General features: G+C 42.3%; 1 protein-coding gene across 4 annotated transcripts; it reads right to left on the bottom strand.

Annotated features, from left to right (window-relative positions):
- Positions 1-188: 188 nt before the first annotated feature.
- Positions 189-15,647, bottom strand: sh3tc2 (SH3 domain and tetratricopeptide repeats 2). 4 transcript variants are annotated; one of them, XM_078788358.1, is made up of 25 exons: positions 15,512-15,647; positions 15,223-15,309; positions 13,404-13,510; positions 12,866-13,226; positions 12,123-12,221; positions 10,725-10,856; positions 10,195-10,322; positions 9,994-10,099; positions 9,747-9,890; positions 8,622-8,817; positions 8,459-8,532; positions 7,867-8,062; positions 7,571-7,707; positions 7,214-7,264; positions 6,161-6,465; positions 5,558-5,752; positions 4,515-5,375; positions 4,226-4,446; positions 3,773-3,939; positions 3,207-3,384; positions 2,981-3,131; positions 2,291-2,413; positions 2,067-2,217; positions 1,799-1,995; positions 189-1,608 (listed from the first exon to the last, which is right to left on the bottom strand). In XM_078788358.1, exons 4-25 carry the CDS (start codon positions 12,984-12,986, stop codon positions 1,006-1,008), a joined length of 4,536 nt encoding a protein of 1,511 aa, XP_078644484.1. In that variant the 5' UTR covers positions 12,987-13,226; positions 13,404-13,510; positions 15,223-15,309; positions 15,512-15,647; the 3' UTR covers positions 189-1,005. The 4 variants fall into 4 exon arrangements, with proteins under 4 accessions (XP_078644484.1, XP_057919583.2, XP_057919582.2 ...); XM_058063600.2 differs by lacking the exon at positions 12,866-13,226; XM_058063599.2 differs by lacking the exons at positions 12,866-13,226; positions 13,404-13,510.
- Positions 15,648-16,464: the final 817 nt, after the last annotated feature.

Here is a 16,464-nt window from a genome sequence, read left to right on the forward strand (position 1 = left end):
AGTCTGGTTCTGGTCATAGAGTGTTACAATTATTTGACAACTGGCTCCCTTTGTTTGGGTTGATCCGGTAAACGTTGTTTGATGGATTTGCTCTGTGTCATGAACTCCACTATAGAACTGTAAGTTTTATACACTTCCTTTTATTAAACCATTATTTCATGATGATTTGGAAAATCTGCCCATTACTGGAACCTTTTAATATGTTGCCTTAACTTCGGCTGCATTGTCTTTTGCATAATCGTTTTCAATTCTTGTATATTGATAATGCTTGGCAGCAAATGCTAACTTAAAGTAATACACAGACTGTGTGTCCTAATGAACGCTAGGTAGCTATTTTGACTGACATATTGGCTGTACTCCGGTTATCAACACAACTATTGAGAACATATGTGCAAATATCTTTATTGGCAAATTATATCAACTGCTTTGATTATCTGTAAACTTCGAAACTGCAAACGTTCAAAGTTTACTGGTTAGATTTTACATATATTCTTTACAGAAAGAGGTAGCTCGTTTTGATTTGTAACTTGCATGCTGAGTGTATCAAACACTGCATATCACACAGATACACTTATCCTACGTCCATCTACTGTGTGGAATTGGAAGGACAAGCTACTTTCCAGTTCCATTTTTGCTGGGCCAAATTTATGAGAAACACTGTAGGATTTACTTTAATGTGATTCAGAAATAATTTATTCATAATTTTACATTTTTCCTGTTCTTTTTGTTGGTGAAAAAGACATAAGACATCATTTGACTTTACTTGCAGATATATAGTATCAAAGACATTAAAAAAAACCTACATCACCAGGACATTGTTATACCTTGAGCAAATTTTGTAAAAAAGGCACATCTTTTTAAGGGACCTCTCTTTCTATACAATAAGTGCCATGTTGTTGTAATATTGCATTCTGTTAACGGTCACTGAGGAGCATAAAGTGCTACTGGGAATTGTTGTGTAGCTCATCTACATGTCCATTTAAGTCCACCTAGGATGGGAAGTTCTTATCTGTCTATCTGAGAGGGATCTTTCTGATCTTTCTGAAGCTCTGCATCCACAACTGTTTCCTCCTCTGATGTGTGACTGAGGTTACCAGAGATCAATTCATTGCTGTTCTTTTGCCTTTGGGAATTTTGTACAGTGTCAGTGAAGCTGTAGGAGTCTGACAGGTGCTCCCTAGCTGTGTCAAAAGACTCTGTCAAGATACTCTCACTGTACGACCGACTTGTGATAAATCCAGAGGCGTCAACAATCTGACTTTCCATATCAGGAGCAGGACGGCATTCATCCATCTTCCTGTTATCTTCATTAGCGATATCACTGAAGGCTTCACCTTGGATTTGACAAGTTCTTGGGAATGTCTCACTGTCACAGTCTTCAATTGTATAATTCATAATTTCCTCCTGCGCCGCTTCCTCTCCTGACAGGACTCTCTTCAGACTGTGGGCTCTGTCTCTGTAAAGCTGGCACAGCTGAGCATCAGGCATGTGGTTGCCGTGGATCTCGGCCAGCTTCATGTACACAATGTACAGAGCCTCTGGGTTAGTCCGATCCTCCAGTGCGGCTGCCAGAGCCAGGTGGAAGTAACCTACTGCATCAAAAGCATCCTGAGAAAGAGCACATGACATTAGAAGAACAAATGTTGACATGATGAGGTGGTGATGTCACCCAATAGGGTACCCCCATTTTTTACAAACCCGTATTGACAGAATAATAAGAAAAATCCATGTGATTGATTGACCAAAAGCCTGAGGCAACAGAGTGTGAGAAACAACTTTCATTGGAAATGATCCACACCTTGAGCTTGTGCAGAGTGAGATTTCCCAGCCTGCAGTAGACCTGAGTGTAGTAGCGAGCCTCCTTTGCATGCTGCAGCACGGGCGGACAGAGAAACAGGGACTTAAGGTAGTAGTTTTCTGCCATCTCGTAGTGCTGCAGGCTGTAGTAAACCGTTGCAAGTCTGTGGTAGGCTGTCCTCTCATTCACATGCACGCCTGTAAGAATAACATCACGTTGCTATGAAGAGGTATAGTAGTCATTAGACAGATTTGCTCCAATAACATACCTGTTTGGTTAGCTACCTCAACAGCAAGAGTTGCATATTGCAGCGCCTCCTCCTGCTCCCCTTGGTTCATTAACAGTTCTGTTAGTTTACTCAACAAGCGAAACTCTGAATGGGTGTCTTTAATACTTCGTGCAAATGGTAAACTGCCATCCTGAAACACAAGGTGAAAAGCCATGTTTGGGAGAGGGAAATAGTAACTTGATATTATCGTGTTTTGTCCTCACCCTGTAGAAAGGCACTGAAGCCATCCTGTTCCTGTGACCCTTAAAGTAGACGTCCCCCGCCTCTTCATAGATGCTCATTGAAAAATAAGGGTCGTTCATTCTCAGGGCTGTCTTCACAGCTGCCTGTTCATCAAATTTGGGAGTTATTTGATTACACAAGAAGCACACACAACTAGAGAGATGCACTGCAAAGGTAATGGCCCGACCAGGGCCGTCTCAAGAGCGGTTTCAATTCGATTAAATGCAAATGTCCCATGAATATAATGCATCTTTTGTTTTCATTATCCAAATGAAAATAAAAGTACAATCATACAAGATAGATTTTAACACAATGGAGAGTTGACCTCTGCCAAGGCCCAGCTAACAAATCTGCTCCTTACAGGCTACTCCCTGGTTCATGGAGGATGATCATCAGACATGCAGTGCCATTATGACTCTGAGGGGTGGACGCTGTCATTGACGCCATTGTGGCTCAGAAGGTACCCTATTTTACTTGTCAAATTCCAGCAATCTTTTGCTTGTTCTTTCTCACAAAGCATATACGACAGCCAAACAAAAAAAAGTGAAGCATAAACATGTGAAATTGTACATTTTAGCAATATTTAGAAATTACTAACAACCTATGATGAGTTTTCTGTAGGAAAAAAATGCACAAATATATCCAGTTTAGTGCGTCAGATGTCTTCTCACCTGCAAGTACATGTCGGCCAACTCGTCCTCCTGGATGAGATAGTAGATCCTTCCCACCTGCAACCAGGTCTCAGACTCCTCTTCTCTTTTACCCAAATCAATAGAAATCCTCAGGCTTTGCTTCGTGTAGTCCAGAGATTTACGAGATGATCTGCACCACATCACATTTCAAAGCTATTTGGGTCTTCATCATAAACAACGCACGGTGGGAGAGAGAAAAAGTCACCTTTCAGTGTTTAGTGAGAGGTAGAGGCTACTTAGGATTTCAAGGTACTCTCCTTCCAGCCTCTTGTCCTTCAGTTCTCTGGAAACTGACACACAGTGTTCATAGTAGACGATGCTTTGACCATAGAGCAGCATGTCGGAATACAACCGACTCAGCACCTTGGCCACCACCAACTGACCTGTGAGAAAATATAGCACATTTACTGTGTATGCATATGTTGTTACACAAGGTGCCCACCAGAGGGCGAGTTTACAGTGTGACATACATTATTGGAACCAAAGAGGTATCCATACAGTCAGTCTTTCACACCTTTTAGCTACATAGCGAAAAGGTGATGAAATGGTAAAAATAATTATACATGTTATAAAGATATGTTCAATTTAAATGTAAATGTTAAATAGAAATATCAGTGTACAGTATGTATGAATTTAAATTAGAACTAAAAATGTTGAATGTGTGAAAAATGTGTGAATTTATGGGAATATAAATGCTGAATCACAAATATGCAGCTACCGCTGTATATTGATATTAATTTACACACCATTTCTTTACTTCCCTATACTTACTGGGCAGGTTTCTAGCATGCAGTGCAATCAGAAGCCCCATTTCGTAGCACACCCTGATGTTGTGACTCCTCCCCCTGTCTTTGTAGCTCCTCCCCAGCCACAGGTAGGTCTGGACATGCTCCTCATCAGTGGGGCTCTCCCATAGCTCTAGGAAAAGGTGCAAGGATCTGGAATAACGAGAACTTCATGACATACTGTTGGTCAATTGCAATTACAGTAAGATGCTGACCTCTGAACCCTAAAGCTCTTAAGTGGATGTAACATTTATAGGTCAGAAAAGTGGACAGTTTATAGTATAGTATTTAGTCTAGTTTTTGGACATTACAAAAATTGTGTACCGGGACAAAACCAATGGAAGCACAAGGAAAAGATGAAACTCAAATCCATGAGGCGGACACGTTCACTTCAACTGTATCATATAGTCTTCTCATAACAAGTATAGGAATATCTGACCTGATCAAGAAATGTTCCGACAATGTGGATGCCCCTGCATCCAGTGCCAGGCATCCCAGGTTGGCGAGTGCCAGGGCCTGATTCCTCTGATTTCCACTTTCCCTTGATATCGCCAAGGCTGAGTGGAGCTGCCAGCCTGCCTCTGGTATGCAGCCCTGTTGCCTCAGACACAAGGCCAAGAGATTGTGGATGACTCCTCTCTGAGTGGAGCTATCTGTGCCCTGTAGCAGTACATATTAAAATATAATATATGTAGATTCGATGAAAGGAATTCTGTGTGTTCTTATACCTGCAGTGATACAAGCAGTGGCTGCAGAACACGCTGAGCTTTTTCAGCCTGTCCTGTTAACACCAGCAGCCAACCAAGCAGCACAGATGCCTCAAAACCTTCCTCCTCATTAATGAAGGCTCCTGTTTCCACTGCTTGCTGAGCACAGCGCACAGCTTTATCAAGGGCATCGTACTGCTGATAAACAGAGGCCAAGCCGAGACACAGATCCCTCTGCGTCTTTAAGTCTTCATCTTTCTCAGCTATAGCAAGAGCCTCAATGAGGTAGATTACAATCTGGGCAGGGAGTAGAGAGGTTCCCTCCTTCCACAATGGGTTCAGTCGGACCGCATTTCTGATGAACAGCTCAATCCTCTGAAAGGTATTGTGGAGAGAGTGGTCTTGTCTTGAGTCCAGGCTCAGAGAAGCCAGTGCCAGATACGGCATGTATTTACGGTGATAGAGCCAGCACAGCAGCCAGTTGAGGTCCAAGGGTGCTATGGGATGCCCCTCATTAGCTGAGAGAGTCAAGGAGAGGAACTGTAGACGCTCGACAAAGGGAAGAGCATCATCAGGTTTCCGGAGAAGCAGGAAGAGGCTGAAGATAAGGTAGCACACGCGGGCCTCGAGGTATTTATCCCCCATGACCACTGATCTCCTCAGAAGCAGCTTGAGTAGCTCAATTTCATCTGAAGATGTGTAGGTGTGGTTGGGAAGGCAGAGGAGCACAGCGCTGGCCTTTTCCAAGGTGAGGGGCAGCTTGTCTGTCATACGCTGCTTCAGGTAGACGGCGGTAACATTGGTGAGAAGAGCAACGAGCAGTGGCGTGTCTCTGAAACTGTCAACTCGAACACTCAGAGCTTCTTCGTAGTACACACGGGCCTAAAGATAGAGGTCAAGGGGGAGGATTTTTAGCATTTGAAACAACAAAACATTCAATAACACTAGTTGTCAGTAACTGGTAATGTTGTTATCTTGCTCTCTTTCTCTGAAGAAGGGTATTTATTAGCAGGTTGCAGGGCCATCGTGGCCTACAAAATTACTTGATAGTGAATATAACTAACCTGGGATAGCTTTAGTTTCCTGGCACATAGTCTTCCCAGTAGGAAACAAGCTCGTCTGTGTGCCCAATGCATGCCCATCCTCTTTGCACATTCCCTCACACTCTCGAGCCGCCCTGAAAGCACACTCTCCGTCTTCCCATTGAAGGTCACCCACAGGAAGGAACACTGTAGGTCGTACAGGGGCAGGAAGTCTTCCTAGGAGGAAAATACCCAAAGTATCTTATGAGAGTGGTTGAGACGTAAAACCTATATCTTAAATCACCAAGGAATGTCATTAAACATACAAGTCCCTACACATATTGTACATTAGTTCAACAAGGCATTTTATGTTCGTCTGCATGGTTCCATTGTATGCATTACAAAAGTGGATACTGACATTGGAAACGTCAAAGTGCTGATAACTCTCCTTGTAAAACCACTTTTATCAAGATTAATTGCAACAATTAATTGCAACAACTACAAAGCACTCCACAGAATACCAATCTACAGTAATTATGTACTGTACGTTCTGTACTATATACTACTGTATGCGCTACTGCCCGACAAGGCTTTGTTTTTAGCATCTGGCAGGTAACAAGGAAACTGCATTGGAACTTTGCTGACCTGGAAGTGATCATGGTTTAGTAAAGTCAACGTGGGGTCACTGAGTTCTGACTCCTCCCCCTCCCAACTGTTTTCCTCTAAGAAGAGAGGCGGGTCCTCCTGGAACTCACTCATTTCCCTGAATGTGTCGTCAAGAGTGAAGGACAAGGGCTCTCCGTCATGTGGCAGAGGATTGTGGGACTGATACAGGGACACACGGGGGGAGGAGTGAGACAGCGACGGACGGGGTGAGGAATGGTACGGGGGTGTTCCTTCGCTTCTCTCTGACATGACGCTCTGACGAGTGCTTGCAGGGACCTTGTGATCTAGAATGAAGGGAGATTGTTGTTAGAACACAAATAAGGCTGACTCCATCCAGATATTTTCTATCCCGCTTATCTTGTTCTGGGTTACTTGAGCCTCTCCTCGCTAGTGCTTATCCTCTCCATAATTACACCATTTATGAGTAGAAAATCCATCTTATTTGCCCTACATCGGTAAAGCTTGAGTTGCACAGGGGGAGTAGTGTCAGAGGCCAACTTCAACTTGCTTAAGGATTTGTTCTGTATACGGAGTGACTCAGCGTGATACAGTATATACCCCTTTGGCTCACATCAACATAAGTCAATAGGAGCTTGTCAACCCAAATGCCTACCTCACTCACGGTGCAACCAAAAATAACAATGTGGAACATACAATGTTGGTGTCATGCTTATACACTAATACATGTAAAACAATACTATTTTATACTAAATGTACAAGCCGCAAGGCATGGTGGGAATCCCACGCACTCACTTCCCCAACAGGAAGCTACCCAGCATGCCTTGCGGTTTAGACATTACTATAAAAGGGTATTTATTTTGTGTGTCTATTGGTGTGTGAACATTTATTTCCATACCCGCACAGTCCGTGTGATGAAGTCTGTTACTTGTTATTTGTGGTTGCACCGTGAGTGAGGGACGTGTTTGGTTTGTGTTGTTTTGAGTATGACTGCAAATGTCAAGGTAATTAATTGCAGATAGACAGCAACTGTGTCATTTCATTCAACACAAATGCAATTACGTAAATCATTACCACGTTTGGGACGATTCCTGATGTACATGAAGTCGGACTCATCCAGCCTGTCTGGAAACAAATAAAGATGTGATGTTCCAGCTGATGGTAGAGACTTTCATCTCCAAAGATCATAAACTATTTAAAGTCTATTTAACTATTTAAGTCTTTTTAATGAGGGAATGGGTTTTGTATCAGATCAAAACAAACATTTTCCTGCCAGTGCCAGTTTACCATTGACGTAATCTAAATGAATATTTTTAGGGAAGGCCGTCAAGTTTTCTTAAATGGATCCATGACTGAAAAAAGGTTGACAACTACGAATTTAGAAACAACCATCTCCAAATAGTCTAAATAGACATCTCCATCGAGCTTTACCTAGCCTGTACACAGAGCTGATGTCAGATGAGAAAAGCTTTTCCAGTAGGTTGCTATCACTTGGCTCAGAACTGAACGGGTTAGTCTCAGCCAGGGTGGCCCGCTCCTCCTCTGTCAGAAAGACCAATTGCCTGTCTCTGTGTGAGACAAACAAAACAGCATTATCATCAAAGCTCTTGTCTGTTCAGACTAAAGATATGGTACACCTCGAGGTAACCAATGGATTTAATGCAGACAAAATGCTTTACTAATTACTTTTAAACAAGCTGTGCGATAGGATTATATCATCTATTTACAGAGGCACGATGTCCAGAGGTTTGACGTGGGCCTTGTGGACAAAACCAGTACAACCAGTTGAGGAGTGCTTTCCAACGAAGACGCCCAAGCCTCTTACAAGTAGACCTTGGATCTCCACAGTGTCACCTTGACTCAACTGGAGCTCATCTTGGCCCATTGGAATGTAGTCGACCACAGCGGCACACAAACCTGTCACTGGGATGTTTGACAGTTGAAGATAACAGATAAAATATACTCAGGCATTTCAGGTTATTATGCAAGCCAAACGATTGCAGTATAAATAATGCAGCGGAACACAATAAATACTAAAAGCCTTTCTGAAAAATAATTGATCATACTTAGACTGTACAGTAAATCCCTGCTTAATGCTGGGTTACATTCAAAGACCATCAGTGAATGGTGAAAAACAGTCAGTAATTGCCCATAAAATGTCTATTTTTAAAACACAGCAATAAAAGAAATGACTTAGATTTGATTCAGTTCCAGACCCCGCCCCTCCTCTCTTCAATTGCCATAGTCAGTTCACAACTGAACCAAAGATTTTCAGTTGTAACTGTTGAGTTGAGTTGCATTGAAAGAGTATGTTTCTACCGAATGGATGTTCAAACAGTTCCTTTTCGGTTGGTGAGCACCCCGCATACCCCGGGTAGTTCTTCAGGAACCATCTGATTGAAGGAGAAAGTGGTCAGCGCTTGTCAACATCATATGGACTGTATCATTGTAAAGAAACACACTAGTCATGAAAATGTCTCACTGGTAGAAAGGGTAGGGCAATGGCTGAGTGCAATCAACAGGCACCAGTCCGTGGTGTCCAGTGGAGAGCAGGGTGCCCTCCCACATGTCCTCCTGTCCCGTGTCCTTTACCATCAGCAGGTCGTTCTTTTTGAAAGACAGCTGTTCTTCGTCATCCTCCTCAACTCTTGTATAGACTGCTTTAGCAAAGAAGGATCCTGCAACAATGTCTATCATTAGTAAACTAATTAGATCACTCACAGAACAAGCTTTAGATACCATTTCCACTAATATATACGTTACATAATGTTTTAATTCCGTTGTGGTTTATAAAATCATTTTATCGACATTTGAGATCAGCAAAACTGCTGCTGCACTTTGACTTCTGCTCAGGAAATGATGGATGTTGGATACCATTCAGTTAATGTATCTCATCAAAGTTTGGCCGCACTGCAGTCTTATTTTGCCAAAGTATACGTTTAAATGGTGATATCTGTTTTAATATGCATCGCTGAGGGTAGCAGGGAAGTAGCGTTGCTGCAAAAGCAAACTTTTAGAACAGTTATTAAGCAAAGATATTTTAATGTGGGCACTTTTCAGTTTAAACACCGTCATGAAATGCTGAGTGTAAGCAATTTCTTTTAGCTTTTCTTCCCAGTTCTTGGGACCGCGTTGCTGTCGGAGTCGTGCAAGTCTATATAGCAGTTGTCGCGACCCTGTCCGGAGTGAAAGTAAGAGTTAAGCTTGTGTACAAATATGTTATGCTTGTGTGAGTGACAACAATGTATGTATTGTGTCTACTGTAGGTATATTTGATGTAGCCCTTTACTCTTGTCACTTATACAGAAGTACAAGCGAAATATTTAGAGTACTAATCCCACCAAGCAATAGATTTGACAGGTTTAATAGGTTTATTCATTGGATTTTACCAATTCACCAATTCAACCGTCTACAGTGTTAATAATCCACCCATTTTCTATGCCGCTTATCCTCATTAGGGTTGCGGGGGTATGCTGGAGCCTATCCCAGCTGACTTCAGGGGAGAGGCGGGGTACACCCTGGACTTGGTCGTCAGCCAATCGCAGTTAATAATCAAATATATAGTTATCAACTGCATTTAACCAAGTTTATACCAAGCATTCCTTACCTTCCTGAAGTAAAAGTGCCAAGTAGAGGGTAGCCAGCTGATCCTCATCCACTGTTACGTTTATCTCCAAGTCACTGAGCAGTTTTGGGTCCAGCCAGAAGGACTGATCAAAGAGGAAGTTCTCCAAGCAGCGAGCAACATAGCCTGCCATTTAATAGACAAGTTAAAAAGAAGTACCGATCATATTATAGCTATAACGGCATACGAAAACAATCACCATCAATATATTAAACTAATTGAATCTTACCTAATGCTAAATACGTTGAAAACTTCCAGATTTCTTCCACAGTTTTGAATGTGAGAACAAAGCTGTCTTTCTCTGCATGGACAGACACCAGACGTGCGGACATGTCCTACAAGAACATTGGTCTTAGTAGAAAATAACATTTCACAGCCCCTTATGTAATATCGTGCTCATTATGACTCATCATGTCTGATTTTCACTCACTTTAAATAACTGGATGACATCCTTGCTGTTGCTCTCCACTACTCGGAGTTGAGTACGAAGGGACTCCTGGAGCGCCAGGTCCGGATCCTCACTGGAGCGTCGCCGTCCAGTAAAAAAGAGAATAATTTCTAGACAAAATAAATCATATCAAATTTGATTTTAGAAATAAAATCTTTTCCAAACAGGTAATGCAAGGAAAGTGTATTTATACAGCACTATTCAAGAATGAAAGGGTTTTGACTGCCTGCAAGCATAAAGGGAAACTTTTAAAAGTTCATTAAAGATTTTCTATGGTAGCTCATATTACAGTGAAATGCTTTGTGAGAACCATCTTAGTCCCTAGAGGAATAACAACGCTATTAACACTGCTGACTGGACTCTCAGTGGCCATTAAAAGCCATTTGAAGAGAAGAACTTCAGGCAACTGGTGTGATGGGGCTACGCTGCTGAGTAGGTAAATGTGTCAGTCAGTATGCATGACCAAATATGGTCAGGCGATCAACAAGACGTAAAGCACCACAAACTGATACCTGAGGGGAATTTATCTTCCAGTGTCACCCGACTTCCTCGAAGGAAGGCTGCTTTCCTCTTCCAGTCGTGTCCTGGCTCCAGGACACCTTCATCTGACTCCACCAGGGGTCCGTCATCATCCTCGCCTGCTCCTAAAGTGGACCATATTACTAGATAACTGATGCTTTATTCTTTTTATGCTACATAGGCAAATACTATGAGTATTTTCTATACCGCTTATCCTCACAAGGGTTGTGGGCATGCTGGAGCCTATCACAGCTGTCTTCTAGCAAGAGGCGGGGTACAAACAACCATGGACAATTCACTAAATCAATTTATGGGTCAGGGTCAGTTGGGTTAATTCCCCTTGAATTTATATATTTTTCACATTTTGGTCAAAAATTGTGAGCCAAGTCCAACATTAGTGAGGTTTGTGACTTTTAGACACAATCTGTTTGCAGTTCCTGAAGGTGTAATGTTTCAAAGTATAAATACCGTTGTCCATATAGTATATATTTTAATCCTAGTTCAATACCTGTTTCCTAAACTGCATTTTAGCCGTTTGTCTGATAAAGACATAGGTGTGGAAACAATCTTATCAGGTGGGTCATCAACAGTGCTGTTCCAAGTATGCAGCAATTACATTACAAAGGTTGCCCTGGTAGATTTAATACACGACACAAGTTCTTGTTGTTCAGACAAAATATGATTAAAGCCACGTCTATGACACTACGATCCATTTGAATATGTCTTCTGGATAGCTTCTATTTGTATTTTAGTTCATTTAGCCATTGGAAAGCTGAAGAATGCATACTTTTTGACTAATAACAGGCCGTCCGTATAAAACCATGGAACAGCATAAGTTATTAATTAATATATTTTTGAAAACCTGTTACAGAGTGATGCTCGAAATTCGAATCTTGAAGTGGCGAGGGATGACTGTACATGTCTCTGTCGTGGTTGTTTGGTACAAAATAGCTAAAATGAGAATAACAGAGAAACTTTACAGTAAAGTACACAAAAATGCAGTAGTTGCTGAGGAATTAATGAGTAGTGGTTCGGGTTAGGTAGGTTTGTTCCTTTTTAACTACCGTACTGTTGTGTACCTTATTGTAAAGTGTTACCAAGTAATCTGCATTCATAATTTTACACTAAAAATATTGCTTGATAGTGTCTCAAAATAGGAGCAAATGGTAATCAGTGTCATGGAATGGATGGTGATCAACAGCCGAGGTTCCATGGTCAGATCTTAATTGGGAGGAAATATATCACAGTCTGCTGGAGGGATGCAGATAATAGCTTGGTCTAAAAGCAACGTCGACCCTAAAGAGGCTTCTCCTGATTTGTTCCGCAGGGTAGCGAAGATGTTTCTTAAGTAGAGTTTTCCAAAGTTATTAGGACGATTCCATGTTTTGTACCTTCAGTCATGATGTCATTTCCTGAGAAGTGGTCATTGGTTCCCCCGAGAGTGTATGGTGGTTCCCTCCACAGGGCATCCAGCTCAGCGGGAGAGATGTCTGTGAAGGGGAACAAATCAGTGCTGAACGCCTCAAATTCTTCAACGTTTTCATATAAACACAATGTTGCTCCCCAGCAAGGCAGGAGTAGGGCAAGGGATTCTAAATGCAAAATGTTAGTACAGGGGATTTGGGCAAGGGACTGAGTGCACACATGGACCTGGCAAAGACACACACACACACACACACACACAAAGTGACGTCAGATAATCCTCCAAAAGCAGTCAGTCAACCTGCACCTGACTCCTGAGTGTGCACAAGTTTTTTAGACATACAATGAACGAAATACAGTAACGACTGCACTTTCCTTCTTTTTCAACATGCTGTGTCAGTGCTAATGCATCCTGCAAAGCGTTCAAAAAGAAACAATAGAGCACACAACTTGGCCAAACAATGCAACATGACATGACGTCGGAAAGGACAAGAGCCCATTCTCTTCCATCCCGGGACGCAAAACACAGCACTAACAGGAGCACTCGGCTCAGGCTCGCATACTCACATGCTTCTACAACACAGAGACATACAATGACCTTTTGTCGTTACCTTCTTGGCTTAGTGTGTTACCCATGTTGCACTTAGAGCTATACTCCACTACTAATCATGCCAGTGCTGTGGCAGCACGGGGCAAGTGGGTTGGGACCGACCTGTGAAGGAGGAGAGGCAGAATTTGATGAGGGGTCCACAGCAGGAAGAGTGGAGCAGCGGTCTGCAGCAACAAGACGCCATTTGGCCCAAGAAACAGCAGCTCCCAGGGATCAATGCCATCCCATCAGTTCCCTCCTGCCCCTGGAACAACAATTCCTTCTCTTCCTCTGTGCTGGACAGGCCCGCTTCCCTTTCCTATTCCTGCACTTAACCTGAACAGTCGTTCTTTCTCTCCTCTCACCAGTCAGCGCTGAGTGCCCCTTCTTTACGGGCTGCATCTCCTCCTGTCTGACTTCCCTCCGCAGTCCCACCGTCTCTTTCTCGTCTCCATGCACCTCCACCCACTAGCCTCTCTCTCTCCTGCCCAGGCAATGTATGAGTGCACAAAGCACTCTCCAATTGGTATGAGTGTGTAGGGGGGAGGCCTCACACACATTTCCCCCATCTTGTTGTGCATGTGTGTATGGGGGGGGGTGGATTGTGAAAATATGCACAGAATGTGTGTCACAATAAACAATGTGTGTGATAACTGCTGACCTGCAGTACGGCAATGCCATGAAGGGGCGGGCGGCAAGGTCGCAGACAAACAGAGGGGAGATTGGTTGTATAGATGAAGGATCTGTTATCTGAAATCTTCCTACCCTCTGATGAGTAACAAAAATATGACAGCAGCATGAGGACAGGGTCAATCTGCTCCACTCGAGGAGGTGCAACATAGATTCTGTTGCTGCCATGCGAGTGTTTCAGTAAAATAAGTAAAGTGGGTGCCAATCACAACCATTAGCACAACTCATTCTGACAGTATATATTTCCTCAATTGATTATGTCAAAAAAAAACAATGAATGATGCTACTTTATGTCGAAAAAAGCAACTTGCAGGGCCATCTCTTTATGCAAATAAACACTAAACAGGAAGCAATGTAATAATGAACAATAGTAGCTTTGACATGGTATATGCAGTCATAAGCCTTTGATTGGGTACAACAGGAAGTGCAATGAAGGGGAAATTCCAATATTCATTTCCAGAAATGTAGCAAAAATAGTACACTGATGAATACAAATGTATAAATAATGTTTTGAAGTGGGTTGAAGTGACCTTTTGGAGGGATAATTAAAATAGATTAAAAAAATACAATGGAACCAAACCTAAACTTTCTCCGCCGATGGCCGCATGCTAAGTAATCAAAGAATACCGCCGTGCAGCCTATAGATATTATATTATAGATAAAAACTTCATGTGAATCGAGATTCAATATTTTTGCCTTTTTACAAAATGTAAAAATATGGATAAAAATAAAGTGTTTTTTGCCTTTTCAGTATTCAGCCCTCACTGGAAAAAGTTTGGAGCCGTTACTATATTGACTTAAACACCAGCTCAGCTTTAAGTACTAAGTGCACGAAGGAGCTTCTTACCTGATCCATATACGACCCATCAAGTTTAGAGCCTTGCTTCCGGTCATATTCACTGAGATCACCGCTGTCAGTCAGCCACTATTGGCCTGTGAAGCACCAACCCACCGCATTAAAAATCTGTCTTTGACTGTGTGTGATTTTCCCAACCATCCTTATGGCTCCATGATTATATGGCTTGCGTCCTCTAATTACTGATCACAGGATGTGATTATTTCCCCTTTGTTGTGCTGCTGATGGTCAAAAAGGGTGAGACCAGTGATCTGTTTACCGATGGATGAACGCTCATGACTGAATTTATGCATGTTGCGAGCGTGAAAGCTCTAAACAGGTTCGAGCTGTGTCAGGATATGGATGTTATGTTGCTTGGTCCTCTCAGCGTAACTAATCTAATTAAAACACTGCTCAAGTCGGAGAGGGTCACATGCTTGTTATTTTTATTTTTTTTTGAAGAACGACGAAAAACCCAGCTACCACACAGTACTGATTACAAACAATACACATTAGTGATAGCCAGAATGATCATGTAACTTGTGGTTGTGATGTAGAAGTCACCATGTCCCCTATGACGAACAACTGTGGATCTAGCTGCAGTTTCCTGACAGCTGGGATATCAAACCCCTTCCTTTCATTCTTGACAATAAAGTGTCAAGTCACTGAGAATGAATTGAGTCATAAATACAGCTCACACAGCTTTTAATGTGCTTCACAAGCCAAGTGTTTGCATTCCGTGAATGAGTTAACTCAATATCCCACACACATTAAAGCCAGACGGGACACAGCGCATGAAAGTAACATTGAACCTAATAGGAAACATATGGCCGAGTTCAAATGAATGGGTGCAGCAAGGTTGTCTGAGGTGTGTTTTTGTGTCTGATGTGGTTTTGTCCATTTGAAATATGTAATTTGGTAATATGAGATGAGGAGTATATAATTTTAGACTTACCCCCTGTTAGCTCCCTTGCATGCCTGTGTGTCTAGGACAGAGTTCCCTGCAGGGAGATACCCACAGTGTTGCAGAGCGGCATTTGTACTGCAAACAGATGATTTGGAGCTTTTAGTTGTATTTCTACTATCTGACGTGAAAAAGTTGATAAAACTAACACAACATAAACAGTTTTGTGGCTTACTGTTTGTTTGCAGTATTAACATGACAGCGACTATCCAGTTTGTGGTGAGTACAAGGGTCAACAAGACTTACATGTTGAAAACAGGCATAAAAAAACAACTCTTACCTCTCTGCTCACTAAGCCAGTTCCTCTTGTGCTGACAAAATGTGTGAATCTATGAGTGTGTTTGCTAACATAGCTCCTTAAAGCCGGCGAAAACTCACAGGATAAACAACAGTGAATGAGAATCAGTATGTGTACGCGTCTGAATGTATTTGCCTTTAAATGCAACACACAGGGCTGTCCCGCATGGCATGTCTCTTACTGAGGACTGACTCCTCCCCTCATTTCTTCAGGACAAGGGTACAGCCTCCCTCACGCCCCTCTGTCACCACTCTTCCTCTGCACCGAACATATCAGGTAACCCAACAATTCACATGATTGCAGATTGCTGTTAACCTTTAAAGCAACATTATTCTCAACTGTGATAACTTGTCCTCTCATTTAGAGATGTTAAAAAGTATTTCCTCATTCTAAAACACCAGTTGCACCAGTTTGAGGTGAAGGGTGACAGATTATAACTCCATCAGGTGAGCTGGTTGATGTCATTGTTGTGTCCGTACCTGAGGGATTTTCAACATTCCAAAGCCCTTCCCTGTAGGCCTCGCCCTTCAGTTCACACACAACAACACATCGCTTGCTTACCGTTGCCTGATTAGGTCTTGTGCTTAACCTCATTGTACACCACTATACATGCAGTAGACATCCACTCTTGGAGAAAAAAAAATGTGGCTGGGTAGCATCAAGCAGAACGACATACTTGCTCACGGTGCAACAAAATGGAAAACACAACGCATCCATAGCAAGTTAACACATCACATAAAGCAACAACTAAGCAAACAACTTACAACATACTTCCAAATGCCCGCAAGGCATGCTAGGTAGTCCAACTTTTTTTTTATTCAGCTTTTTTCTTACGGAGTCGCCACAGCAGATCTTTTTCATATGAACTATAACCAATAAAACATTGGATATCAAGAGTATGTTAACTCCGCCTTGTTTACCTCTCCACCACTTCA

This window comes from Doryrhamphus excisus, linkage group LG22 (genome assembly GCF_037039965.1).
Source record: "Doryrhamphus excisus strain RoL-2023G ecotype Guam linkage group LG22, RoL_Dexc_Guam_v1.1, whole genome shotgun sequence".
Lineage (NCBI taxonomy): Eukaryota > Metazoa > Chordata > Actinopteri > Syngnathiformes > Syngnathidae > Doryrhamphus > Doryrhamphus excisus.